At 53.0% G+C, this 25,284-nt stretch overlaps 7 protein-coding genes and 6 non-coding genes across 13 annotated transcripts; 10 read left to right on the top strand and 3 right to left on the bottom strand.

Moving 5' to 3' along the window:
* Positions 1-400: 400 nt before the first annotated feature.
* Positions 401-1,890, bottom strand: BO70DRAFT_380444 (Zn(II)2Cys6 transcription factor; the record flags this gene model as incomplete). Its single annotated transcript, XM_025545414.1, has 3 exons — positions 1,502-1,890; positions 905-1,430; positions 401-786 (listed from the first exon to the last, which is right to left on the bottom strand). Coding segments are annotated over exons 1-3 (1,116 nt in total), but the record flags the coding sequence as incomplete, so codon positions are not given.
* Positions 1,891-3,613: 1,723 nt separating this feature from the next.
* On the top strand, positions 3,614-3,704 carry BO70DRAFT_t188. Its single transcript has one exon. It is a non-coding gene; the product is annotated as a tRNA-His (tRNA).
* An 83-nt stretch (positions 3,705-3,787) lies between these two features.
* Positions 3,788-3,891, top strand: BO70DRAFT_t189. Its single transcript has one exon. It is a non-coding gene; the product is annotated as a tRNA-Ala (tRNA).
* Positions 3,892-3,971: 80 nt separating this feature from the next.
* On the top strand, positions 3,972-4,073 carry BO70DRAFT_t190. The gene has a single exon. It is a non-coding gene; the product is annotated as a tRNA-Ser (tRNA).
* An 891-nt stretch (positions 4,074-4,964) lies between these two features.
* On the top strand, positions 4,965-5,066 carry BO70DRAFT_t191. Its single transcript has one exon. It is a non-coding gene; the product is annotated as a tRNA-Ser (tRNA).
* A 76-nt stretch (positions 5,067-5,142) lies between these two features.
* On the top strand, positions 5,143-5,248 carry BO70DRAFT_t192. The gene has a single exon. It is a non-coding gene; the product is annotated as a tRNA-Pro (tRNA).
* A 75-nt stretch (positions 5,249-5,323) lies between these two features.
* BO70DRAFT_t193 lies at positions 5,324-5,429 on the top strand. The gene has a single exon. It is a non-coding gene; the product is annotated as a tRNA-Pro (tRNA).
* Positions 5,430-8,578: 3,149 nt separating this feature from the next.
* BO70DRAFT_58247 (SH3 domain protein) lies at positions 8,579-10,725 on the top strand. Its single transcript, XM_025548558.1, has 4 exons — positions 8,579-8,887; positions 8,947-9,030; positions 9,090-9,252; positions 9,304-10,725. The coding sequence occupies exons 1-4, from the start codon at positions 8,793-8,795 to the stop codon at positions 10,513-10,515; spliced, it is 1,554 nt and encodes a 517-aa protein (XP_025398513.1). The 5' UTR covers positions 8,579-8,792; the 3' UTR covers positions 10,516-10,725.
* Positions 10,726-11,794: 1,069 nt separating this feature from the next.
* Positions 11,795-13,024, top strand: BO70DRAFT_58257 (actin-binding ADF family protein). The gene is made up of 5 exons (XM_025548559.1): positions 11,795-12,016; positions 12,077-12,087; positions 12,196-12,456; positions 12,519-12,567; positions 12,654-13,024. Exons 1-5 carry the CDS (start codon positions 12,011-12,013, stop codon positions 12,792-12,794), a joined length of 468 nt encoding a protein of 155 aa, XP_025398514.1. The 5' UTR covers positions 11,795-12,010; the 3' UTR covers positions 12,795-13,024.
* Positions 13,025-13,558: 534 nt separating this feature from the next.
* Positions 13,559-14,457, top strand: BO70DRAFT_338534 (cytochrome c oxidase subunit IV family protein; the record flags this gene model as incomplete). The annotated part of the gene is made up of 3 exons (XM_025541205.1): positions 13,559-13,994; positions 14,092-14,285; positions 14,368-14,457. Exons 1-3 carry the CDS (start codon positions 13,685-13,687, stop codon positions 14,455-14,457), a joined length of 594 nt encoding a protein of 197 aa, XP_025398515.1. The 5' UTR covers positions 13,559-13,684.
* A 1,537-nt stretch (positions 14,458-15,994) lies between these two features.
* Positions 15,995-18,186, top strand: BO70DRAFT_397404 (F1F0 ATP synthase subunit beta; the record flags this gene model as incomplete). Its single annotated transcript, XM_025546702.1, has 7 exons — positions 15,995-16,005; positions 16,138-16,304; positions 16,457-16,542; positions 16,649-16,691; positions 16,819-17,135; positions 17,201-18,050; positions 18,104-18,186. 7 exons carry the CDS (start codon positions 15,995-15,997, stop codon positions 18,184-18,186), a joined length of 1,557 nt encoding a protein of 518 aa, XP_025398516.1.
* Positions 18,187-19,747: 1,561 nt separating this feature from the next.
* BO70DRAFT_338540 (1,4-alpha-glucan branching enzyme GLC3) lies at positions 19,748-22,333 on the bottom strand (the record flags this gene model as incomplete). Its single annotated transcript, XM_025541206.1, has 7 exons — positions 19,748-20,559; positions 20,610-20,945; positions 21,000-21,691; positions 21,756-21,868; positions 21,927-22,026; positions 22,110-22,237; positions 22,291-22,333. The coding sequence occupies 7 exons, from the start codon at positions 22,331-22,333 to the stop codon at positions 19,878-19,880; spliced, it is 2,094 nt and encodes a 697-aa protein (XP_025398517.1). The 3' UTR covers positions 19,748-19,877.
* A 620-nt stretch (positions 22,334-22,953) lies between these two features.
* rhgB (putative extracellular rhamnogalacturonase) lies at positions 22,954-25,007 on the bottom strand. Its single transcript, XM_025543474.1, has 4 exons — positions 24,287-25,007; positions 24,193-24,231; positions 23,930-24,131; positions 22,954-23,865 (listed from the first exon to the last, which is right to left on the bottom strand). The coding sequence occupies exons 1-4, from the start codon at positions 24,917-24,919 to the stop codon at positions 23,105-23,107; spliced, it is 1,635 nt and encodes a 544-aa protein (XP_025398518.1). The 5' UTR covers positions 24,920-25,007; the 3' UTR covers positions 22,954-23,104.
* Positions 25,008-25,284: the final 277 nt, after the last annotated feature.

Consider the following 25,284-nt stretch of genomic DNA (forward strand, 5'->3'; position numbering starts at 1 on the left):
GAAGGTGCCTCTGTCTCCATTCCTCATTTATCTAGTTATTCTGATAACATCTCTGCTTCCAAGTACTAACTAACAATCACGAAAATATCCACGGGTATCTAAACTAACAAACCAGCCATCCAACACAATCAGACGGACAGTACACTACACGACATACACTACACCACCAATTCCACCCGCACACTTCGAGATCCACTCCCCCCCATCATCCCCATCCTCCTTCATCCCGCGCAGCACACAATCCCCCTCCTCCTGGCTCTTTGCCTCCCACAACGCATGATTCGTCGGCGGAGGGAACTGCAACTCATCCAGCCCCAACAGCGTACCGCCAATATTCCCATCCCAATCCCCATCTTCATCTCCAACCTCACCCCCATCCCCCTTCTGGCCACCACCCCCCGTGCAAACCATCGCACAAACCCTCCACAGCGCCAGAACAAGCCTTTTCACCTCCTCCACACTGACAAGGATATACTGCGTGATGCCTACATCGAACTGAGCGATCATGTTCGGGAAATAGAACATGCCGTGGAGGCGGCAGCTGCGGACGAGGGAGCGGAGGAGGAAGGACGTGGTTGGGTGGGTAATACTGATGGTGGGCTTGAGGGTGAGGGTGAGGTGGGAGGGGGGGTGAAGTATCAGGGAGAAGATGATGTTTAAGAGGATGGCTTGGTAGAGGGGGATGGGCCAGGGGGGTCTAGTGGTTGTTGTTGTTGTTGTTGTGGTGGTGGTGGTGGTGGTGGTGGGCTTTTGGGTTTGGGTTGGGGTTGGGAGGGCCCACTTCTCCTTTTGGGGGCTGGGTTAGTATAAGTTGCTTTAGTGAGGGGGAGAGGAATGTGAAGATGAAGATTAAGATGAGGGGGGAGGGGGAGAAAGAGGAGGAGGAGAAGAAGAAGAGGCAAACCTTTTGATCCAATATCGCCGAATTCACCCGTTCATGGAGTTCCACTGCGACAGATCGCACACTCTCGTCACCGCTAACCCACAGCCCAATCACGACCATCGAGTGAATCAGTATCGGCATCTCGTGGCGTACGCGGAATGTGCCTCGGTGGATGAATGGCCAGTGTGGGTGGAACTTCTCGAAGAAGACATTCACGTAGTATTCCTCTTTCAGGAAGTTGGGCCGTGGCTGCTGTACCGATGGTAATCGTGGACTCGACTTCTGCAACTCAGAAAGAACAGTAACTGTGGCATCTTCATCACCAAGAGCAGAAGAATCACAAGCATCAAAGACAGACTCCCCTCCCTGTTCATGTCCAGGAGAAGAAGAAGAAGAACACGAAATCCCTCTCCTTCGACACTCCGTACAGACAGGCTTCCCTTCACATCTTGCCTTGACGGCCCGGCAATTCGCGCATGCTCGACGAATGCGCAGTGCAGGTTGATGCTGGTGGTGTTTCACGCGAAGATGGCGACGGAGGGTGTCACTTGTACCGCATTAGCATATAAAAAGGAGTAAATCAAGATAAGAAGGGGGAATGATATGGTGACCACGTACTTTCGACCAAACTGCTGACTGCAGATCGGACACGGGAAGGATTGATCACGTATATGTTGGATTGCATGGCGGCGGAGGTGCTCTTTTCGTCGGTAGTGGGCATGGCATCCGGGATACTGGCAGGGATGGTTTTCTTGATGTTTAGTTGTGGTGGTGGTGCTGGTGGTGCTGGTGGTGGTTCTAGTTCTGGCTCTGGGGTTCTTCATTGTTTGGTGGATATGGATGGATGGGCTTTGGGTGGGCTTATTGTTTATGCTGGCTCATGGATTTTGATTCTGGCAGGGAGAGATGTGATCTGGAGCATGAGGAGAAGAAATTATGTTCATGGGAATAAGAATGAGAATGCATTTGGGCTACCGGATACGAGGAGACAGGAAGTGATGGTCATCGCCTGGACTGCTGCGCTACTACTAAGATACTCGATCAGGCAGGCAGGCAGGCAGGCAGGCATCGCTGCCAGGCAATCGCGTGTTATGTAATCGGCTGAGGGGTGGGCTTCCGGTGGGATGGTCCGGATGCACCAGGTTAAGGAAGCCCAGCGAAATGGAACACTTGAAATACTACAAAAAAAAGGGGGGGTATGTTGCCTAGTTGCAGTTGGATTCAAGAAGATCGGCGATGGATTGGAGTGTATTTAATAGCTAAGTTGGCTGTCCACCATCTTCAACTTTCAAACAATGTGACAACTTAATATAGTATCCTCCGTCCAACATATATCCATCAAGTCGTCGCCCCAGAGTTTAGAGGTACCCCACCAGGAACTTAATTAAAGGACCTAGGGGTCCCAACAGTATGCTCACCTTTCTGACAGGAGAATTTGTTATTCTATACTCCGTACCCCTTACACAGGAACAAAAGCTCTGGACATATATATACAAAGTACGAGGTGCAGCCATTCAGATGGAGGGGCCCAACTGAAGGCCCCCATCTTTAGAGAACACGTGACCCACACAGCGAGAAATCTGTTCGCGCCTATAAACCCCCTTTCTTGGCATAAGCTTTTGGCTTACTGCACTTTATCATTTCCAGATAACGAGAGAATATGCATTGCCACTGTGACTCACTCGTTTAAGCGCTCGAATTGCCTTTGGAAATGATCGCACTCATCTCCAAAGGAGGCGGTCGGCCTGGTCCATCGCAGCGGGGTGTTCAAGTCCAGCCACTTAGCGTCCAGCAGTTTGAGCTCTAGCCCAGGCCCACCTTCTCATATAAAAGGAGGCCCCCCCCCTTCTCCCGCCGCCGGAGCTCGCCTGGCACTTCTTTTCTTCTTGTTCCGCAACCCTTTTCAACCATCCTCATCCCCAACCCCAACCACCACCCATACGTCATTCTGACATCCATCCGAGAATCTCTGAAGTTCAGTATCTTGATGAGAAATTTTTGACCAGATACAGACCGTATACTTTTTTCCCCTTTTTTATGACCGGGGAGACGCGAAAGATGACGAATAAAGATAAACACAATGGTGGCGCAAGGACTGTGAGGAGTGGAAAAAGTGCCTCCCAGTCGCTGCCTTGCGACCGTGAAGGATTCAAGCTCTAAGCTACTTGCATGTCCTCGCCCATGAAGCGGTGTTCTCTTTTTTTTTATCCTTTTCTCTTTCCACACTCACCAGCATTATGTTGCTGGAGGTGACTGTCCTAGTCTGATGCACTAACAACACAACTGCCGACATTCAGATACTGTCTGAGCCATTCCAAGACGTCAGCTATCACCGAGTGAATACGTTTTGCTTCACCAAAAGCAGCCAAGGCGACCGTCCTACATAAGCCAGAATAGCCTTCCCGCCTATTACCCGGTGATGGTGCAAGGGGCAGCACGGCAGATGGGTGTCGGGCCTCCGCCCCATCTCGCAGATCTGAGGTTCAACTCCCAGTGCCGGTGAAATATTTTTTCCGTCTTTTTTTTTCTTCCAGCATCAACACCTGCCTTGAGGAAATTGTCCTCCTGGCTCACCGCGAGCATAGCTACAACACCCAGATCGTCTCATCCTGGATAGCAGTCTCGGATCTGGATACTCAGTGATGGGGTTCGCTCTCCCCTGCCTCCTCAAGTGCCATCTAAGGGGTCCGTCCCATGCGAGCCTCGATAACCAGGACCTCCCAACAAAAGCCCAGTGTGGTGTAGTTGGGAGCGCGGCTACTCATGGCCTCTAGAGCGGGGTTGAGTGTGGCAGGTCTGGGTTCGATTCCCAGCACTGGGGGCTCCTTTTTCTTTTTTTTCTGCTCCAGAATCCGAGAAGACTGCTCGACATGGGCTTGAATGGCCAGCATCTACCAACAAAAACCCGGCGTGGTGTAGTTGGTAGCGCGGCTGCCTAGCAACTCCTGGTGACTTATTATTAGGGGGTTGTCAGGTGGCAGGCCTGGGTTCGATTCCCAGCGCTGGGGCTTCTTTTTTTCTTTTTCTGCCTCAGAAATTGAGGGACTGTTCAACAAGGGCTGAAATAGCCAGCGCCTACTAACAAAAGCCCGGTGTGGTGTAGTTGGGAGCACGGCCGCCCTGACCTTCATGATTATATTCTTAGGAGTAATCGGCGCGGCAAGTCTAGGTTCGATTCCTAGCACCGGGGTCTTCTTTTTTTTTTTTCATTTTTTTTCCCCTACACCAGACACACCCTCGAGAAAGCTGCTCGACACGAGCTGCAATAGGCGGGTTTTTGTCACTAACAGCTCTGTTATACTGGAAATTTTATTTCCTGACCCGAGTCTAGAAAACGAGAGGGAGGGGAGGACGCTACGGTGCAGAGAGGGAAGGAGCGACCGAAGGAGCGACTGACTGGCCAAAAGACACGCCCTTTCCTATTATGAACAGCTACGATACAGCGCCTGTTTATCCTACCTAGGATGTTGACCCTTTTTTCTTCCCTGAATCAAGAGACTCGTCCTAAGTGAGCTGTCGGGGCGGCGGCGGCGGCGGCGAGGGCGCTCCAGCGCAGGAGGGACGGCGCGACCGAAGGAGCGACCGAGTGGGCAGCGGCACATCGTCTCCTTTCATTAACAACCGCACAGCGCCTGCTATCCTAGGATCTTTTTCTTTTCCTGCATTGAATTGAGAATCGTCCTAGATGCGCTGCCATGACAACATCAAATGAACACATCCAGCATCCGTTGTCCTGTTATCATGTGATCATGCTCTCGCTCTCGCCATGAACCAAGAGGACACCCCGGATATTTCCTTCCAGATCTCCGCAGCGAGGGAACTAGGTGAGCTGCTATGACCTATCATACAACAACTATCCAGCCTCTGTTATAATGTGATCCAAATTTTTTTTTCTTTTCTTATTTTCTTTCTTTTATCTGTCTCGAATCAAGAAAAAAAATCCTAGCTGTGCTGCCGTGGCCTCCTGTTGCTAACCACCATTCAGCGTCTCTAGTGCCCTGCGACCTTGTTCCTTCTCCTACCCCGAACCAAGAGAATCGATCGACATGGACAGTGGTGGCCATAGTTCACCAACAAAAGCCCCGGCGTGGTGTAGTTGGGAGCACGGCCGCCCTGACCTTCATGATTTATATTCTTAGGAGCAATCGGCGCGGCAGACCAGGTTCGATTCCTGGCGCTGGGAATTCTTTTTTTGCCGACTCAGAATTGAGGGACCCGTTCTATGTGGGCTGTGACAGCCAGCGTTCACCAACAAAAGCCCCGGCGTGGTGTAGTTGGGAGCACGGCTGCCCTGGCCCTCATTAATACTATATTCTTAGGGGATCGCCGGCGCGGCAAGTCCAGGTTCGATTCCTGGCGCTGGGAATTCTTTTTTTGCCGGCCCAGAATCGAGGGAACCGTCCGATACAGGCAGTGGTAGCCAGCACTCACCAACAAAAGCCCGGCGTGGTGTAGTTGGGAGCACGGCTGCCCTGGCCCTCATTAATACTATATTCTTAGAGGATCACCGGCGCGGCAAGTCCAGGTTCGATTCCTGGCGCTGGGAATATCTTTTTTTTCTCCCTCGAGCACCCAACATGGCTATTCTTTTTTATCAGACCAGAAAGGACTTCAGATGCCAAGGACACCGCTGAACCCTCCAGAATGATGATTTTTTTGTGGTTGGAGGTGCTTAGCGATGAGAATTGCTTTCTCCCATCCCCTCTCCAACCTCCAGGCAAGAACTGGCAAGTAGCGGGGCTGCCCTGCGTGGTGTCGTTCAAACGAAGACCCCAACTTCCTTTCTGCTGGGTGATGGTGTAGCGGTACTGCAGCCGTACACCGGCGAGGAAGGGACATACATACCCCCCGGGCTATCTGCGGGGGGGGGGGGTCCCGCCCGCGTTCGAATCCTAGCACGGGCGAGATGCTTCTTTTCTCCCACCTTCTACACCGAAGAAGTCACTATCCAGGGTGCAGTGATCGCTTCAAGCACATGACCATCTCCGAAAACCGACAAATATTCTCGGGGAAGAGCATGTAGTAACCTCCAACTTAACCAAACCACAGTAAGTCTTTTGGCAGCACGTAGTGAGTTGAAGTGAAATACAGGGGACAACAGGTACCAGTTTATATAGCAAATTCAATGCACAAGATTCAGCGTGAAATTCTACCGGGTTAAAGGTTGCAGCTACTAGCTGCTACTGCTTCCCCGTAAATGGCCCATGTTAGAGAGAAAGAAGGCAGACTTGTGTCATGTGATGGCGATCCAGCCGGCCATCAACAATCGCCCACGAGGAAGGAGGGACCAACAACTGAACCATCCAGCGGAGAATAAGTAAGTATGTGGAGTCATTCATCCCTGGCGGCCTGATCGGCTTTGCGCGCAACAAGAGATCCGCAATAATTCGCCGACCTTCGAGTATCAAACAACGGTGCTTCGTATCCCGAACAAACAACACTTTGGATTCTGATAGACAATACTGATACTTCCACCTACGGAGAACTCATGCTGCAGAGTACAGGTTGAAAAGGAACCCACGAGACATCCAACACACCCGTGGGAGTAGTATCCTGCGAGAAGCGAGCTCCTCGCTTCCGGTAGGTATGTAGGTGAGTAGTAAGTCGGTGTTCCCTAACATTGTGCGGCGACATGCAAGGGTGGGAAGACTACACTGCCCTTGTTACATCCTCGGATGCAACAGCTTTGTTTCATGTTGCTTGCTGGCTGATAGTGATAGGGCGTGGTAAATACCTACTCCGTACCTACCCCGGTCAGTGTGCGTTGTGTACTAAGTAGGTATGTGTCCGTGCGCGTAGGTACCTGAACCTTATGTACTCCCTCCATCCATCGGAGTGCTATCTAGATACTTCCTGGGCATTGAGAGCTTGGGTAGGAGACTACGAAGACTGAGCTTATTGGGTAACCTACGGAGTACCAGTAGTATTTATCTCGCCGGGGTATCTCCCTGGACAAGTGATGCAGTAGATAGATAGACCACCGTCGGGTTGTATCAACTGCCAAGAGGGTGAGGCGAAGACAGTGATCGGCCCAAAGTGGATTAGACAACAAGGTGTAGTTACTTGTGTGTTTACAGAGTAGCTCAGTAGTACTACTGTCAGTGACACCAACACCATGCTGAAGGTGTAACTTCCTCAACTCTTCTTCAGCACAAGAAGCCAAAACCCCCCCCGGTCTATTTACAGACTATATCTCTAGCGTACCACGAAGCCGAGGGCGTCGCTTTGTTCCCGTGTTCGAACTTCCATGGGAGTCCGTCCCACCCGCGTGGCTTCCCAGGATGAAACTCTATGCATCGCGCGAGTCAAGGGGAGGGAGGGTGCGCTTTGGGTATCTACCTACTAGATAGATAGTGTGTTGGCGCGACTGCACCCGGAGGATGGATAATCGATGGCTGGGCCATTCGTGTTGCCCGCACCAACAGGCTAACAGCCTCGACTCGGAGGGGGTGCCACGTCAGTCGATCACCACCAGAGACAATAAGAAGATGAAGATGTTCCTGTCTATCTATCTGTCTATCCATCCATCCATCCATTTATCTAATATCTATGCATCACAAAACCCTCGCGAAAATCCGGACAATTAACTTTGCCGTTCCTGCGTCTGAATCTTCCCTTCCCTTACGACTTGGTCCGCCTCCCTGCAGCACCGCATAAATTGCGTTTGACTGTCTGCTTGCTTTCCTCTCTCTCCTCTTACCCCCCCCCCCCCCCCCCCGAGTGTTACACGACGAGTCCCCCAAATCGCTGCGGATTTCTCCGGACAGGATCATTGTGTTACTGTTTCTAGGGAAGGGTTCGTTTGAAGTGCAAAAAAAAAAAAAAAAAGGTAAATATCCATCGATCGATTTATCGATGGCATACATCTATACGTCAACTGATCCTCCATCCGATCTGCATGCTGGATGTTGGACTTGGACCGTGTCGGGGATCGACTCCAGTCCCCTCAATTCCGCGAGACGGTGGAGCCCCGACCAAATCTAATTTGATAAGAGCGCTTGCTTGCGACAAGTATCTATCTAGTGGGCTAACTCGATCGGTAACAGCAACTGAACCTTTCATGCGGAGGGACAGAACCGCACCGCATTGCAGTGGAGCGGTTTAATTGGGAAGACGCCGGCTTCTCTTGCGAACCGCCCGTCCGTCCCCCTTTTGAGTCAGTCCGTCCTCTCATTTCGTCTCGTCCATTTCCCCTGCTCTGCCCATACCTCGCCTTCCTTACTTGGCACCGTTGGTCCATTGATCCCATCCAATCCACTGGCGAAGACCCTCCAGACTCTCGCCGGTTCCGTGGGTCTACATCTTCGTCTCGGGAGGCCTCGAGCCAAGCGGCAATTACAACCGTCCCGGACTGGGAAGCGAAGCACGGCCTTGCTCCAGCTTCCCTGTCTAGTGCCTTCCTCTTTGGCCTTGGATCGACGCTTTTCTTCATTTCACTCTCCTCCCGTGACTGCGGGATTCTGGACTCGCTCGCTCCTGGCTCTTTTCTCCTCCATCGTTTGGGGTGCCCTCTGACCATTGTCTGCTATAGACCCAAGTCACTCGTTCATTTCCCTTCTCGACCCCGACGGTGGACTTTGGTCGACCTTTTTCATCCCTTCTTTTCTTTCCCCTGCTCATAAATCGCTCATTCGCTCTCTCCAAACACCGACGCGCTCACAATCGTTTTGACTGGAATCAACCCACCCACCGTCCCTGCGCACCCCCAACTGTCCACCTGCCCCACAGCGACTGCGGAGGAAGGGAAGGAAAGCGACATAAGAGAAAGAACATGGAAGCATTGGACCGATTGGCCTGCTGAGATTCAATACCCGATTGCGATCGTTCTCGCGCTTCAATCTCCCACGCGCCAGCTCGGCATCATCTTGCGCCCTGAATCACCTGGCACGAGCCAGTGTGGGGTCCAGCCATGTCCAGCACCTGCATTTCACTGTCGGGCTCGACCCAATGCCCTGCTTTTGACAGCTCCTCGGTCTCAACCAACTCCAGTCTTTACACCGATTTGTGCGCCCTCCCCCCCTGGTACCTAGAGGAAAGGATCCGTTACGCTGACTTCCTAACAGCCCGTTCATGGAATATGTGTCGAATTTGACATCATTCGACAATGAATTAAGCAGCTATGTCATGCAGACATATGTCAAAGAGAAGTAAGTCTTTCAGTTGCATATTTGCGGGGAAAGAATGCTGATCGGACGTCGCCTGCTAGGTATGTCGAATACCTGGGATGCCAGGGCGTCAATATGTCCGATACCAGTGATTACTATGCACGTTATACCACCAGCGTGCTATGTAGCAGTTTGGTTCAAAGCTCGACGTCGGATTGCAACCTATCGTCGGAGGAGTCGAGACCACTCTGTGCTGAAACTTGCGTTCGTAATCCCGCCGCTAATCGTTTGAGCACGCGTATTGACTCCCGATAGGCATCGATGGCAGAAAGTGAAGAGGCGATAGTTACAGACACCGACCTTTGCTCCGCGAAGGCCAGCGACTACATGGCTCAAATCCGCTCAGACTTCACAATATGCGCTCTTCCTGCCGATTCGCTCACCACGACCTGCATCACGGGGGCCGAAAACGAACCCGAAAATTGCGGTTATCGATCGAATGTCTTGGGTCTATGTTCGTATTGCAAATCGACCAATTCTACCGATTCCTGCTGCACAGTCTCAGACACCGCTACTCGTTGTTCGAACGTCACTGTCCCGTCCTCAACGCTTCCCCCGATCTTCACTACCACGGCAGCGTCCAATGCGACTAGCTCTCACGGTCTCTCGGGAGGGCAGATTGCGGGCATCGTGATAGGGTCTGTTGCCGCTTTTGCACTTATAGCTGCCCTGGCCGTGCTGGGTTTGATTTGTTTGCGACGAAAGCGTCGGGCTCAGAATGACGGCTCTCTGAACCAGCCCAGTCCGCGAAGGAAAGGCTCCCCGTTCATGCGTCAGAATCAAAGCCAGCAAGGGTTTACTGCCATACCCGGTGGACGGGTTACGAGAATGTCTGCCTTGCGTGAAGTACCCACTTCGTCGCCGCCTTCTCGTAATTCTGCTGCCTTTTTCGGGGGCACAAAGTACAGCGACTCCTCTGACTCGGAATACGGAGCCAGTCCTGGAGCGATGTCACAAAAGATCCCTCCGACAACAGGCAAACGCCATGGCTCCCTTTCCAGTAATTCCGCCTTGGCTGGCGCGGGCAGTGACTCGTCCCCTCGCTCAGGTATGGCTGGCCAGTACTCGTCACCCGATGGAATGACTAGTGGGCAATCGGAGCAGTTGTCCGCGTTCCAGGACTATTACTCGCAAGATGATATTCACGCTGGAGACAAAGTTGCTGTTCTGTGGGCATATCAACCACGGGCGGGCGACGAGTTCGCTCTGGACCGTGGGGAGATGTTGAAGGTCATTGGTATCTGGGATGATGGGTGGGCTACCGGTATCCGTGTCCCCGAAACGGCGGAGGACTACGATGCCAGACACCGTGAGCAACGAGATAGTGGCGTATCACATGGTTCGCAGCGTGCGGTCACATCGCCCACCCCCATTGGCGATATCAAGGCATTCCCACTGGTTTGTGTATGTCTTCCACAGCACTGGAGGAAGATCATCGAGGGTGGACAGGCTGACGACGGGTCATGATCACTTGGAGGCCCTTGCCCGCCCTAACCGTCTTCTCAAAGCTCATCTGCTTGAATGCCGGATTTATGCCCTGACGATCATACCCTTGTCGAATTGTTTCACCCCACTCCGCACGAGTGCATTGCAGTCAAGAGGGCGTGGATGCCTCCACCTCATGCAAGGCACCTGCGAAAGCTTTGGAGTGATATCGATGACACCTCTTCGAGCTGCTGCTCCCACGAAATCTTTCGAGACGATGTTCAACGCTTTTCATTCCCACTTCCTCCATTCTTCAGTTACTTTAGCTTCTATATACCCCATTCTATGGCGACGAGTTAGTTGCTTCGTGCCCGAATTTACTCTTTTCTTCTACTGCATCCCATACATATGCGTCATCAGGGTCACGCGCTACGCGGCTCTGGATGATTTCGAAGTCACTTTTCAAAGCGAAGGCGTGTGTTTTGATTTTGTGCCTAACCTTTTTTTTTTTTTTTTTTTTTGGCAGCTAATAACGCCCCCCGATCGAGGTCTCCCTTCCGTTCCCAAGAAACATGGTGTGCATGGTGTGCTGGCACGAGACCTCCAATCAGGTCGAGGAGTTCTGCCTGGGTGGCTGAGGTCCCTTGATTTATGATATGCATTCGTGTTTGCGCAGCGCATCAATTTAAGGGCAGGGTTGATGTCAGCCGGGACGGTCTGATGCCCTGACGTGATGTCGCTCGGTTAGCCGGGGCTAGTTCCATGGTTGGGAATCCATCAACGGCGGATTACTCCGGGCAGAAAACAAGTTCCGTCTGCGCTCAGCGTACCAAGAATAGACCACCCCGGTGGCAGCCTGATACTACTACTATATTAATCTTACGGAGTAGACAGAAGTGAAGAACGTCTACACTCGAGAGTTCATGTATCTATGTTTGGTCCCGCGGATGCCTGGACATGTGTACAGAGACCAATAGGCACCCCACCCCGTAAGAGTATGCGCAAGGCTGCAGGCGGTGACATTTTTTTTTTTTTTTTTTTTTTTTTTTGCAATGATGATGCCTAAGCCTAAGCCCTCCTCTAGCAAGTGCCGGGCCCTCGTCATCGCCCATCCAGCAGATTCAGGGGGGGAAGGACAGGGTGATTAAACGGGAGGCCGGTGGTGCGACGGGCGGGTCACGTGCCCGGACCCCCCCCCACCGCCGCCGCCGCAGCAGCGCAAGCACAACTCAATGCCCCTCTATCTCCATCTCGGTTCCCTCCCTCCCCCGTTATATTCCTCTCCCATCCCCTCATCTTGACCCCGTCCCTTTCTCGCATCCCCCTGTGCAAAACACCCCGAGCATTCTCCCCGGTGTTTGGTCAGTGACCCCTCTCCCTCTTTCGCCCCGACCTTCTGTCGACCCCGGACGCCCCAGTCAACAAAGGACAAATAGGGGAAAACAGCCTACTGACAATCGCGTGCATGCGCAGGTTACCCACTTGTCGACTTCGTCTTACCCACCCCCCATCTCACTTCCTATCCATATAACCAGCCATGTCGGTGCGTGATGCTCTTCCCCGTGGGTTTGTTCCGGACTGATCGCTTATTTTTGTTTTGCAGCTTGCCTCTGGGTATGTTTGACTGCTCGCCTCCCTTCTCCCCCCGTCTTCGACCGTTCCCAGAGAGTATCGAGTGACCGGGCGACTACGGGACCCAGCTGACCAGGTGGCCGACCACAGTGTTTCCATTACCGACGAGTGCGTCAATGCATTCAACGAGTTTCGCATGAGCGGCGGCTCCAAGGGTGATAAGGTCAAGTTCATCATCTTCAAGATCGCCGACAACAAGAAGGAGGTTGTCGTCGACACCGTCTCGCACGACCAGGACTATGAGGTCTTCCGCACCAAGCTCGAGGAGTCCCGTGATGACAAGGGCAAGCCCGCTCCCCGTTATGCCGTTTACGACGTCGAGTACGACCTCGGTGGTGGTGAGGGCAAGAGGTATGATGATCGCTTGCTTACGGGTCCACTAGACATGTTGGCTCACTCACCTTTCTCTGCAGGAGCAAGATCATCTTCATTTCCTGGGTTCCCAGCGAGACCCCTACCCTCGTATGTGTTTTTATCTCTTTTTCCCCCCTACTCTCTTCTCTGTCTCATCGTGGATGTCCCCGATCGGTTGCTGACTCCGTGAACAGTGGTCCATGATCTACGCCAGCACCCGTGAGAACCTGAAGAACGCCCTCAACATCCACACCTCCATCCACGCCGACGACAAGTCCGACATCGAGTGGAAGACCGTTCTGGCCGAGGCCAGCGGTGGCAAGGCTGGCAAATAAACAACGGCGCCGGCTGGGCCCGGGCCCAGGTGACTTGGGCGTCGTGGCGGTCGTTTCGCGGAGTCTTCCGGAAGGACTAACTCACCCCAGGTCCCCTGCACCTCTTTAGTTCAATATCAGATCGTTACGACTTGACTGCTTTCATTAGTGACCGTATCATGTTGCAATCGGGGCACTTTCCGTGAACGAGCGTCTGGGAGGGTTTTCCTTTTCTCTTTTCAGCGTTTGAGACTGTACAGAATACTGTTATGCCCATCATGGGGTGTGTGTGTGTGATTGACGCGGTTCGATGTAGAGTAGAAAGACGAGATCACCTCCATCCAGGGAGTCCTGCCATTGTCCCTCGCTGTAGATAGATAGGTCCAACCAGGTCCGACTTGGGGGGGCAAGGCACTGGAGTAGTAGGGCCTGTAGCGGTCGGCTAGTAGGAAGGGCGGGTGTAGATAGCGAGTAAGCGCGATCAGTGACGGTGCACAGGGAAGATAGTCGGGAGGGTCACCCTATGAGGTGAAGGTGAAACTCTGTCGAATCCCGAGCTTATCAGCAGTAGTCCCCAAAATCCAAGGGCATCCAAGGGCATCATCGTAAGTTGTTTGGGGGGAGAAAAGCGACGGCGGACGGTCGGGACGGGCACTGGACGTGGGCCAATGAGGGCGGCGGTAAAACGGACTAAGCTAGCCCGTCCGGATCCTCGAACTTCCACCTCAAACCACAAGTCGAACGTCGTCTTCGTCTCCCATCGCGAGTCTTGCTCACCCACCCCCCTCCACTCCACACCCCCCCCCCATCCGCCCTCTATCCTCAATTCCGAGGAATTCGCCCTCCTATCTCCGGAGAGTCATTTTTGATCGCTAATTATCTGTACTTCGCGCGCAAGCCCCTCGCACAAGATGTTCCTTCGCTCCGTGACCCGCGCTGCCACTCGCAGCTCGGCTATGCCCTCGACTGCCCTTCGCTCCTACCGCACCGTCTCGGGCCCAATTGCCTCCCTGAACGCTCGTCCCCAGACTGAGAAGAAGTCGATCGCTCCCCAGCAGATCCGCGCCGCCTCCGAGCATGCCATCGCCAACCCCACACTCGCCGGTATCGAGAAGCGCTGGGAGGCCATGCCCCCCCAGGAGCAGGCCGAGCTGTGGATGCAGCTGAGGGACCGCATGAAGGTCGACTGGCACCAGATGACTCTCCAGGAGAAGAAGGCCGGTATGCTGCTCTGCGTCGCCAATTCGCATCCCTCCCCGCTGCCTCATCAGAATTTTGCTTGCTAACGAGGTTTTCTCTCTCTCTTTCTCTCGTCCAGCCTACTACATCTCCTTCGGCTCCCACGGCCCCCGTTCCCTCCCCCCCAAGGGCGAGAACCTGAAGATCTTCTTCAAGGTCATCCAGCTCACCCTGGTCAGTTTCGGTATCTTCTACGTCATTCACTTGTTCGCCAAGCCCCTCCCCAAGACCATGACCAAGGAGTGGCAGGAGGCTTCCAACGAGTACGCCCTGGTACGTAACAATCGCTCATACCTGCATCCGTGACCTGCCAATTGAGCGATCACTAACGGGGGAATTTTTCACCCATCAACAGAAGGAGAAGATGAACCCCATCTACGGTATCAGCGCCGAGGGCTACGAGGGCAAGGGTTTCGTCCAGAGCCCCCCCGCTGAGAAGCAATAGATTGTGACCACCCTTCCTCGGGAGGAACAGGTATAACGACCGGGCGGGCACTGGGATGGGGTCTCGGTCTTCCACCCATTGCGCGCCCCCCTGGATGACGCCGGTTCTGTGCCCATTATTTGATTCCCTTTTGGACACACTCCTTCGCCCCCTCCTCCCCCTGTTCTACTTGTTTGTCAATGTTAGCCCCCCTTCACCCCCAAAAGACCTCTGTATCTCGTCCTGTGCAATAATCCAATGTATCTCCTTTGTAGCCATAGATGGGATTTGCTGGGCGTAGCTCGTAGTGTGTGCTGTCACGGTGTCTGTTAGATACTTCCTTTTCCGGCCGACGCAACGCAACACAGCAGCATTGAGTCGGTCAGGATGGCTGTGTGGGGGCAATTGATCCGTGTCATATCAACCTGTTTACTATCTAGGCTCTTCATTGTGAGTGCGAATGACGTTATTTTTTTTTTGATATTCCATCGACCTACTATGTATGTAGCTGCTAGCTACTGACTTACGGTAGTCACTGGAACGGGTACGTAGCACGGAGTACGCAGGACTGGAAGGGATGTACCGGGTGTATGGCTGGTGTCAATGCATAGTTACTTACTTACTGTAGGGATTGGACTCTACTACTAGTACTCTGGACTAGTCTGGATACATATTGACTGGTGTACGTACTTACAATGTACATGTAGAGTATCTACTATCTATCTAGACTAGACAGAGACAGATACAGATCCATTGGCCTGACCGACCCAATGAATGGGTGGTGGCTGGTCGAGCACGGCCGCCCGGTTGTTTACCGCCAGACTGTCCCATCACGGGAACACGTCAGAATTTTTTTCGCTGCGAGAGCTGCTGCGTTGCGTTCGTCCGGTCGCGGTTCCGTTGCTGCGGAGGAAGAGGTATGTATTTACTGGTTGGTTAGCGGTCTAGCTGTCTGTCTATTTACTCTCTTTCTAGTTGGTCAATTGGATATACGAGCGATATTATATTGCCCTCGAGACATCAAAAATAGATAGATAATCGTCAGTAAAGAAGTATCTAGGAGGTGTACGGAGGGAAGGTGTAAGGAAGGGAAATAACGTAGGACGGTATCGTAATTTTGATGGTTCCAGTGCATCCGGGCGCCAAGAACCCTCTCTCCCCGTTTGTGTGCGAATTTCCCCCTAGTAACGGGGCAAGCTGCGAAGAGCTCTCCAGCCACCCAGCCGTGAGCATCACGGACATCTGGGAGTTCGCTGCGGTCTGCAGAAGGGCGGGCAGCTGGCCGATGCAGCTGGAGGAGTTGCAGGCCTGCAGCCACGGATGTCTGGTTGTCTTTCTTGAATGCCTGCGAGTAAGTCCGGCGCAGAAACAACAGCGCGTTGCTCGGTACATCACGGGATCGTCGGCAAAACCGCCCCGGAAAGGCTAAGCCGGACACAGTCGCCCGAGTCCACCTCAACCTCAACCTCTTCCCTTCCCTTCCCTCTTTCTTCCCTCTCCCCCATCCTCTCCCTTTGACCTCCCTCTATACCCCATTTCGCTCTTCAACACCATCATCATGTTCAAGAGGTGCGTGCTCCCCCCCCCCGGTCTCGGCCTCACCCACCCCCCCCCGGACCTTCCATCCAATTTGATTTTTTTTCCCCTTCTCTCTTCACACCTTCCCATAAGCTACCACTAATCTTTCCTCCCTTGTTATAGCGGTCTTGCCCGGTCCTTCGGGAGGGCTGCTTTTGCTCGACCTACCTCCGTCGCCCGTCGCGCTTTCCAGCCCAAGACCAATGGCCTCCCCTCCCTGGCCCGTCTGGCCAGCACTGAGGCTACGTCCGCGGGCAAGATTCACCAAGTCATTGGTGCCGTCGTCGACGGTACGTTTCCCTCGGCTGCTGCCCTCGACCCGGTTTCGCGGCTACCCGCGAAAATCTTTTCCGGGCCTCGACTCCATCCCAAAACCCATCACAATCCGACTCAATGGCTATCAAAACACGATCTATCATCAGAATCTGACTCTCGCCTGCAGTGAAGTTCGAGGGTGACAAGCTCCCCGCCATTCTCAACGCTGTTGAGACCGAGAACAACGGCCAGAAGCTCGTCCTTGAGGTTTCTGTATGTATACACACCATCACCTATGAGAAGAAGAAAAAAAAAACATCGCCCCAATGACAACAAACAAAGCTGTGTTTGATTGATAGCTAACATTCGATTCTTATAGCAACACTTGGGTGAGAATGTCGTCCGTACCATTGCCATGGACGGTAAGCTGGCCCCCTTCCTCCCTCTCACCACCACCACTACCACCACGATCATTACGACTTCTACGTGGTCTTTCACCACCAACCTCACCTCCCGTTATCCCTTCTGGGCTAACATCGCATTCCTTAGGTACCGAGGGTCTGACCCGTGGTGCTGCCGCCCGTGACACCGGTGCCCCCATCACTATCCCCGTCGGCCCTGGCACTCTTGGTCGTATCATCAACGTCACTGGTGACCCCATTGACGAGCGTGGTCCCATTAAGGCCGAAAAGTTCCGCCCCATTCACGCTGAGGCTCCCGAGTTCGTCGAGCAGTCCACCACCGCCGAGATTCTCGTCACTGGTATCAAGGTCGTCGATCTCCTTGCCCCCTACGCCCGTGGTGGTAAGATTGGTCTCTTCGGTGGTGCCGGTGTCGGTAAGACCGTGTTCATTCAGGAGCTGATCGTAAGTTGAATCGCTGTCGACCATCTGTTCGCCCTCCATGGCTAATCTTCTGTCCCCCCCTCTAGAACAACATCGCCAAGGCTCACGGTGGTTACTCCGTCTTCTGTGGTGTCGGTGAGCGTACCCGTGAGGGTAACGATCTGTACCACGAAATGCAGGAGACTGGTGTCATCCAGCTCGAGGGTGAATCCAAGGTCGCTCTCGTGTTCGGTCAGATGAACGAGCCCCCAGGTGCCCGTGCCCGTGTCGCCCTGACTGGTCTGACCATCGCCGAGTACTTCCGTGACGACGAGGGACAGGACGTGCTGCTCTTCATTGACAACATTTTCCGTTTCACCCAGGCCGGTTCTGAGGTGTCTGCCCTTCTGGGTCGTATTCCCTCTGCCGTCGGTTACCAGCCCACCCTGGCCGTCGACATGGGTGGTATGCAGGAGCGTATTACCACCACCACCAAGGGTTCCATCACCTCCGTCCAGGCCGTCTACGTGCCCGCTGACGATCTGACTGATCCTGCCCCCGCCACCACCTTCGCTCACTTGGACGCCACCACTGTCCTGTCCCGTGGTATCTCCGAGCTGGGTATCTACCCCGCTGTCGACCCCCTCGACTCCAAGTCCCGTATGCTCGACGCCCGTATTGTCGGTGAGGAGCACTACAACACCGCTACCCGCGTCCAGCAGATGCTCCAGGAGTACAAGTCCCTCCAGGACATCATCGCCATTCTGGGTATGGACGAACTGTCTGAGGCTGACAAGCTCACCGTCGAGCGTGCCCGTAAGCTCCAGCGTTTCCTGTCCCAGCCCTTCACCGTCGCCCAGGTCTTCACTGGTATCGAGGGTAAGCTGGTCGACCTCAAGGACACCATCCGCAGTTTCAAGGCTATCATCAACGGCGAGGGTGATGACCTTCCTGAGGGTAAGTTTATTGTCAATGTTCTGTTCCGAATCTGTGCTAATTCTTTGTTATAGCTGCTTTCTACATGGTTGGTGACTTGGAGTCTGCCCGTGCCAAGGGTGAGAAGATCTTGGCCGAGCTCGAGAAGTCCGCCTAAATGTAATATTGTTGTTAAGCGCCCTTTTCCTTTTTTGTTAGACATGGACATCCTTTCATCCGTGTTCCGTTTTCCATCGATGCGTGTACAGTACTCGAATTGAGAAAAGGGAGTTTTGAAAGAAAGGCCAAGTCCCTCCTATATAAAAGGAAGAGAGAGCACTTAAAAAGCCTCCACCTCTCTTAAGGCCTGGATGGAATACTCCAGCGCTTGTGTTACACTACTACTACTACGTGCTCATGTAAGTAAGTTAAAATGACCACAAATCAGCCTGATACCCGCTGGGCTGGGACAATTGTACTCATTTCTTTTGTTGGCTTGGGGCTTTTGTCTTTTTCCTTGTATTGTAGACGTAGATGTAGATGTAGTTGTGATAGTAGTAGATGTAGTATATTTTAGGTGTTGATTTTAGGTGTAAGCTATAGCTGGAGACTGTTACTGTTACTGTAGTTGTAGCTGGGGACAGGAATGTCTCCATGCTGTCGTAGACTTTTTTTTTTTTTTTTTTTTTTTTGAATAAAAATATAAACAAACATAATATCATGAATGATGTATAACTAAGTGTTTTTATCTTTTTTTTATCTTTTTTTTTGATCTCTCTTCTTTTTTCTGTAACAGTATCTTGGTCTGTTTGTGGTTTTGGCTTTGGATCTAGGTAGTAGATAAGGTACTAAGTAGACAGAGACATCCATCCGTACAGCAGAATGGCATTAGTGTTAGTGTCAGTATCAGTGTCAGTGTCAGTGTCAGTCAGTGTCAGTATCAGTGTCAGTATCAGTGTCAGTGTCAGTATCAGTGTCAGTCAGCGTTAGTGTAAGTGTAAGTGCCAGTCAGTGCCAGTATCAGTGTCAGTCAGCGTTAGTGTAAGTGTAAGTGCCAGTGATAGTGTCAGCGTCTATGCTATAACTATCCTCATCATATCATAAACAGCCCTGAAATCGTACTATAGATATACTACTATACTACTATACATAGTCCTAAACAAGACTAATCGATCTCCATCAAGGAAGGTGACTTTTTGAAAGAAAGAAAGAAAGAAAGAAAGAAAGAAAGAAAGAAAGAAAGAAAGAAAGAAAGAAAGAAAGAAAGAAAGAAAGAAAGAAAGAAAGAAAGAAAGAAAGAAAGAAAGAAAGAAAGAAAGAAAGAAAGAAAGAAAGAAAGAAAGAAAGAAAGAAAGAAAGAAATAACCAGACAATTAGGCTACCAACCAACCAGCCAACAAGGTGATCATCAATCAGCCCTGTGAACCCTTTGTATGGTAATATTTACAGGTAGGGAGGGATGTTACGGCCAGATAGGGAGGTATAGTATCTAGCCAGGGCTTGATTTGTCTATGTAGCGGATGAGAGAGGGGGATGGATAGATAGATAGGTGGACAGACAGATAGATGTATCTAAGAAGAGATAGATGGATTGATAAATAGATAGATATGACGCTACGAAAGAAACATGACAGATGTGTTTCTGTGCAACATATTCACAGAAGGTTAGTGTGAAAGGCAAGTGCAGTGATGTGATATGGCTGGGTACCATAGAAAAGGAAATAAAATCGATTTGGATGTCCGTCCGTCCGTGTGAACGTTGAGGTATACTGATCAGATTGGGTTGGATTGGGTTGGGAAGATAGACCTATAGGGTGTCTTCCAATGCCAGGACCTGTGTGGGATGGATTAGCATTTTGGTTGTATAACTCTATGTGAGGTTGTTGGGTGGGCTAGTGGATGGATAAATGGGTAAACATACCAAGGCAGTTCTGGTCGGAAGATACACCTGGAGGTAATTGCTGCGACCATTCCACGCAAAGTCCGTTGTGAAGAAGCGGGTCTCTTTCTGATTACGGCCAAAGCCCCCGAATTCCTTGTCGTCGGTGTCGAGGACGATCCGGTACGTACCGGCTTGTTCGACGCCCACGCGGTAGTCGGTGAAGCTGGCGGTGGGGCTGAAGTTGAAGATCCAGAGGAGGCCGGCGCGCTCAAAGACGAGGACCTTGTCGCCTTCGTGCTTGAGGCTGATGTATGCCTGGGGTGCGTGCAGCCAGCCGTATTTCTCCTCGGTCAGCTGCATGGCGCGGTCGAAGTCGTTCAGGAACTTGTACCGGAGAAGATCGTCTTCCGTGAGGTTGAGCTGGCGGCGCGCATACCAGAAGGAGTTGTTGTTTCCCTGGCGAGGGAAGTCGAGCCATTCCGGATGTCCGAACTCGTTGCCTTCGAAGTTGAGGTATCCCTCTCCACCGAGGGCGTGGGTGACGAGGCGAAGCAGTTTGTGGAGGGACATGCCTCGCTCGATGATGGGGGTTAGTTCTGTCAATACAGACATGTGTGTGTACATCTCCTTGTCACAGAGCCACATCATGAGGGTCTTGTCGCCTACGAGTCTGTGGGGGGTTAGCTGCTGTTTAGGGTTCGATGGGCGTGGTGGGCTTACGCTTGATCGTGGCTCTCGGCGTAGGCAATCGTCTTCTCGCCGTGGCGTCTGTTGACAAGGGTAAAAGACAGGTTTCCAATGTCCCACTCATCATCCGACTTCTCCTTGAGGAGTTTGATGTACATGTCTGGAATCGCCATGGCTAGTCGGTAGTCAAACCCGACACCACCAAGGACGTGTGGCAAGCACAGTGCTGGCATCCCAGACACGTCTTCCGCCACAGTAATGCATTCGGGATACAGGTTGTGGAGCATCTCGTTGGCGAGTGTCAGGTACATTACACCTTCATCGTCCACTGCAGGTCCGAAGTATTCGTGATACCCGCCGGAAAAGCCACTATGTTCTTGTTAGTGCAAGCAAGACAGAAGGGGGTGGAATCTGATCACATACGTTCCTATCCCGTGGTGGGTGTAGAGAATGCTCGTGACACCGTCGAAACGGAATCCGTCGAACTTGTATTCCTCCATCCAGAAGCGGAGGTTGCTCAGAAGGAACCGCAGGACCTCGTGGTTCCCGTAGTTGAACAAGCGACTATCCCAGAGGTCATGCTGACCCTTCCCTCCCGAATGGAAATAAAGATGGTCGGTACCATCGAACATATTCAGCCCATCCAGAACATTCTTGGATGCGTGACTGTGGACTACGTCAAGGAGCACCACCAACCCCAGGCTATGTGCTTTATCCACCAGCTCCTTCAAGTCTTCCGGGGTCCCGTAGCGACTGCTGGCCGCGAAGAAGCTGTTAACCTGATAGCCAAAGCTGGCGTAGTAGGCGTGCTCCATGATCGCCATGAGCTGGATCGCATTGTACCCGAGACCCTTTATGCGAGGCAGCATGTTGGCTGTGAACTCCTTGTATGTCGCAACCTTGGTTTCTGGGGACGAGATGCCCACATGGGCTTCATAGATGCGAAGACTCTTGGGCTTTTTCGGACGAGGCGACTGGAATTGATATTGCTCCGCCGCTGGTGGGTTCCAGAACACCGACTCGTACGTTGGAGACACACTGAGGTCCTGTACGACGCGTTTGATCCAGGCAGGAAGTCGGTAGATCCGCTCGCCGCTGGGCGTCACCATGGTGATCTGCAAGAATAACGATGTGAGAAAACTCCAGCTTCTGCCATCGAGGGCCTTTCGAACAACTCACCTTAATTTTGCTGTCGTGGGGAATGGCCGGGACGCCGTCTTTTGCTGGCACCGTAATCTCCCAGATGCCGAAGCTGTTCTTCGTCATGGGATGGGCCGTGACATCCCAATTGTCTGCCAGTCTCAGTAAAGCTCTCTCACCAGCTGATTTCCTCCGCGCCGCTGGACGTACTAAAATCCCCAACTAGCTCGGCCTGAACCGCATTGGGAGCCCATTCCCGGTAGGTGATGTCTCCATTCTCATTGACATTGATGCCGTATGTCTCATAGCCCTAGAAGACGTCCGGTCAGTTATCAGGCGTTGAGAATCGGTCGCGCCAGATCAAACAACCAACGCGGGAAACACACGACCTACCCTGCTGAACTTATCTAGGCCACCTTCCGTTTCATTGATGGTCTTGACCCAGCTGTCCACGAATTTGAAGCGGCGCTGCAGAGCGTCTCGGAAAGGCTCGAGCCACGGGTCCAGCTTGATCACTCCTACTGAAGCTCAGTTCCGGCCCGTCATTGAGCTTGTCGCAAGCCATGCCACTCACCTGTGCCATCTGGGATGTCAGTCTGGGTTTCAGTAGACGCCATGGGGGGCGAATCAGCAGTGTTGGGCGATTAAGCTCTGGAATGTGGAGCGGAGGAATTGAAACGGGGAACGAATGGATGGGTCGAAGGAAGGGAAATGGGAATGAAGGGGGGAAGAGAAGGGGAGGGGGGAGACTGGGAGACTGGGAGACTGGGAGACCCCAAGGAGGAGGAGAGGAGGAGAGGAGAGGATGGTTGAGGGCCATGCGGGGGAGGGTCGAGGCCCAAGCTCCAGCTTAACCGGCTTCTCGACGTGACATCACCCCCGCCCGCCGCTTGTCCTCCCCCAGCCCCCCCCCCCCTTGTTGGTTGAATCCCAACCCATTCACTAATCCCTGTCAAGTAGTTTGTTCTTCGCCCCCCTGGTTGATTGATTGATTGATTGATTGATTGATCGATGAATGAATTAATTGTGAGGATGAGAGTCGGAGAAGTTGACTTGGTTCTGCAGCGGGTTGAACGTTGATCAGAGCCACTTTCCGGTTCCGGAACAGGTACCCGCCAGCTAACAAAATCCTAATCCGGCGCTGCCATCAAAAGGAATCCCAGGAATAGACGGGGCTCTCAATGCAGGGGCCCGGGACTCGGTGAATGAAACCCATTTACAGCCAATGTTGATGTCCCACAATGCTGGCACAGCAGCTACCATTATAACTGAGCTAAAGCTATGTACATCGCCTATATAATACAACCTCCACGCAAACAAATTACCGCCGTCGTTCCGGTACTACCGAGGAGCACGGTTACCGGCAGGGCTGGGGTGACGCCCGTCCCTTACTCCTGGCAGTCCTCCTCCTCGGAACCGAAAGGAGGCTCCGGGGTGTGGGCACCGCTGCTGAAACCCTGCTGGCCCTTCTGACCCTGCTGGCCCTGCTGACCCTTCTGGGCCTGGCCAGCGGCGCTGGGGGCGCTCTCAGCAGCGCTAGACACGGCAACGGGGGCAACGGGGGCAACGGCCGAAGTCACGGCCGGGGCGCTCGCGGCGGCAACGTAAACGCTGGCGCTAGCAGTGGCGACGGAGCTGCTGGTGCCAACGGCAGGGTGGGCCTTGGCAGAGGTGGAAGAGGAAGCGCTGTCGGCCATCAGAGCGCTGTAGGGAGTGGCACCGGGGTAGAAAGAGGTGGGGATGGTCGGGATGGGGATGGAGACGGTGGAGCCGAAGGCCGCAGTCAGATCATCGGCCATGCTGGCGGCAGAGTAGCCGGAGGGGGCGCTGCTGACAGTCGTGGTGGTGACGGCATAGGACACAGTGTTGGAGCTGTCCTCCAGGCAGAATCCGGTACCGTAGGCACTCTCGCAAGAGTACCACTGAGTGTCACCCTCCTCGGTCCACATGGCAAAGTCCTCAATGGTGATGTCGTAGCAAGGGGCACCGTCGGCACAGAGCACCTTGACGGGGCCACGCTCCGCACCGTCGGCTTCAGTTCCCTTCCAGTTCTTGATGGTGATGTTGCTCAGCTGAACACCATCTCCCTCCACAGCGCTCATACTGGACCAGTAGCTGTCGATGTCCAGGGAGTAAGCGTTGCCATGGCCTGGTTGCAGACAAAGATTAGCCTCCGGTCATTGACCCCTACACCAATGGACGCCTTGGCTTACCGATGAAGTTCTCGAGGAGAACGTTCTCGACGAAGCCACTTCCTCCGTTGCTCTTGATCAGCATCATGTTGTTGGAGCTCCAGGTGTAGATGTCCCGGTAAACGATATCGCTGACGTTGGTGTCGGATCCGAAGGAGCCCATACCACAGCCACCGCTCCAGTTGCAGTAGATGCTCTCAACCAGGATGTTCTTCGCAGGGCTCTGTAAATCCCAATTAGCTTGCCTTCTCCATGACCAGGAGCACGTATCACGAAGAACATACCTTGACGGTAACACACTCGTCCTTGTTCGTCACTTCGACCTATTGAACATGTGAGCGATCTGACAACCACTGGAATTTCTGATTCAATGCTCACATCGTGAACCCAGATGTTGGTACTCCAGACATCAATACCATCCAGACCACCGTGGTCACCACCGCGGATAGCCATGTTGTAGACCTCGCCGTTGGCGCAGGTGTCGAGCGAAAGGTGGAAAGAGGGAGAGTCGACCAGAATGAAATCGTGAATAGAGAAGTCCGTGACTTCATACAGACGCAGCAGACGAGGACCTTCCCAGTTGTCTTCGGCGTGGAGCTCATAGCCCAGACCCTGGAAAGCACCAGCCGAAGTGCTGCTGAACAGTTCGAAGTCGGTGGAGTGTTCGATATAGATCATGTTTCCGCCAGTGTCGCTGTCACGGTAAATGATACCATCAATCTGCAGAGCCCAGGCCTCACCACCACTCAACCGCGCCCAGGTGGAGATGGCATAGTCGCCTTCGGGGACGTAGACCAGACCACCCGACTTGCACTCAGCAAAGGCAGATGCCAGGGGAGCACCCAGATCGGTCGACTTGTCGGCCACAGCGCCATAATCGAGAACGTTACAGGTCTTGGTAGCAGCCTTGGTCGCAGCCGACGTGAGGGGTCCCACGGAACCGGAAAGCTGCGCAGCAGCAAAGAGAGGCGCCAGGCCTAGAAAAGAGAGGAACGAGAGTTTAGCGACCATTGTGCTCGGTCGAGCCTGAAAGGAATGTGAGAATTAAGAAAGAAAAAAAACGACAGAAAGTGAGTAGTGAGACTAAGCACACTTAAAGAATGAACATGGATGGGCGATTCCACCGGGGGAGGGGCGTCCACAGTACCTCTTTATACTTTAAAGCACTTCCAACGGTACGCCATCGGCCGCTGTCACCCAAACCATTCCTAGAATCTTTTCCCGGTGATCCCTCTCTAGCCCATCCGCTGGCAGAGACAGGAGGAACATGGAGGAGACGCTACTATTGCCTCGACTGTGGGAGCCATCCAGGCAATTTGCCTCGATGGGGAGATAGCGGCACAATCCAAAACATCACACCCGCGGGATCGATGCGC

The sequence above is a fragment of the Aspergillus heteromorphus genome (assembly GCF_003184545.1).
Source record: "Aspergillus heteromorphus CBS 117.55 chromosome Unknown BO70scaffold_16, whole genome shotgun sequence".
Taxonomy (NCBI): Eukaryota; Fungi; Ascomycota; class Eurotiomycetes; order Eurotiales; family Aspergillaceae; genus Aspergillus; species Aspergillus heteromorphus.

What these genes read in the sequence shown, in the direction of transcription:
- BO70DRAFT_58247 (XM_025548558.1), top strand. Translation starts at nt 8,793, where the DNA reads ATGTCCAGCACCTGCATTTCACTGTCGGGCTCGACCCAATGCCCTGCT. An exon ending in TCCAGTCTTTACACCGATTT is followed by an intron (nt 8,888 to 8,946) that starts GTGCGCCCTCCC and finishes ACTTCCTAACAG; the next exon opens with CCCGTTCATGGAATATGTGT. An exon ending in CAGACATATGTCAAAGAGAA is followed by an intron (nt 9,031 to 9,089) that starts GTAAGTCTTTCA and finishes GTCGCCTGCTAG; the next exon opens with GTATGTCGAATACCTGGGAT.
- BO70DRAFT_58257 (XM_025548559.1), top strand. An exon ending in GGTGGTGGTGAGGGCAAGAG is followed by an intron (nt 12,457 to 12,518) that starts GTATGATGATCG and finishes CTTTCTCTGCAG; the next exon opens with GAGCAAGATCATCTTCATTT. An exon ending in CCAGCGAGACCCCTACCCTC is followed by an intron (nt 12,568 to 12,653) that starts GTATGTGTTTTT and finishes CTCCGTGAACAG; the next exon opens with TGGTCCATGATCTACGCCAG.
- rhgB (XM_025543474.1), bottom strand. Translation starts at nt 24,919, where the DNA reads ATGGTCGCTAAACTCTCGTTCCTCTCTTTTCTAGGCCTGGCGCCTCTC. An exon ending in ACGAGTGTGTTACCGTCAAG is followed by an intron (nt 24,132 to 24,192) that starts GTATGTTCTTCG and finishes TGGGATTTACAG; the next exon opens with AGCCCTGCGAAGAACATCCT. An exon ending in TCTCCTCGAGAACTTCATCG is followed by an intron (nt 23,866 to 23,929) that starts GTAAGCCAAGGC and finishes GTCTGCAACCAG; the next exon opens with GCCATGGCAACGCTTACTCC.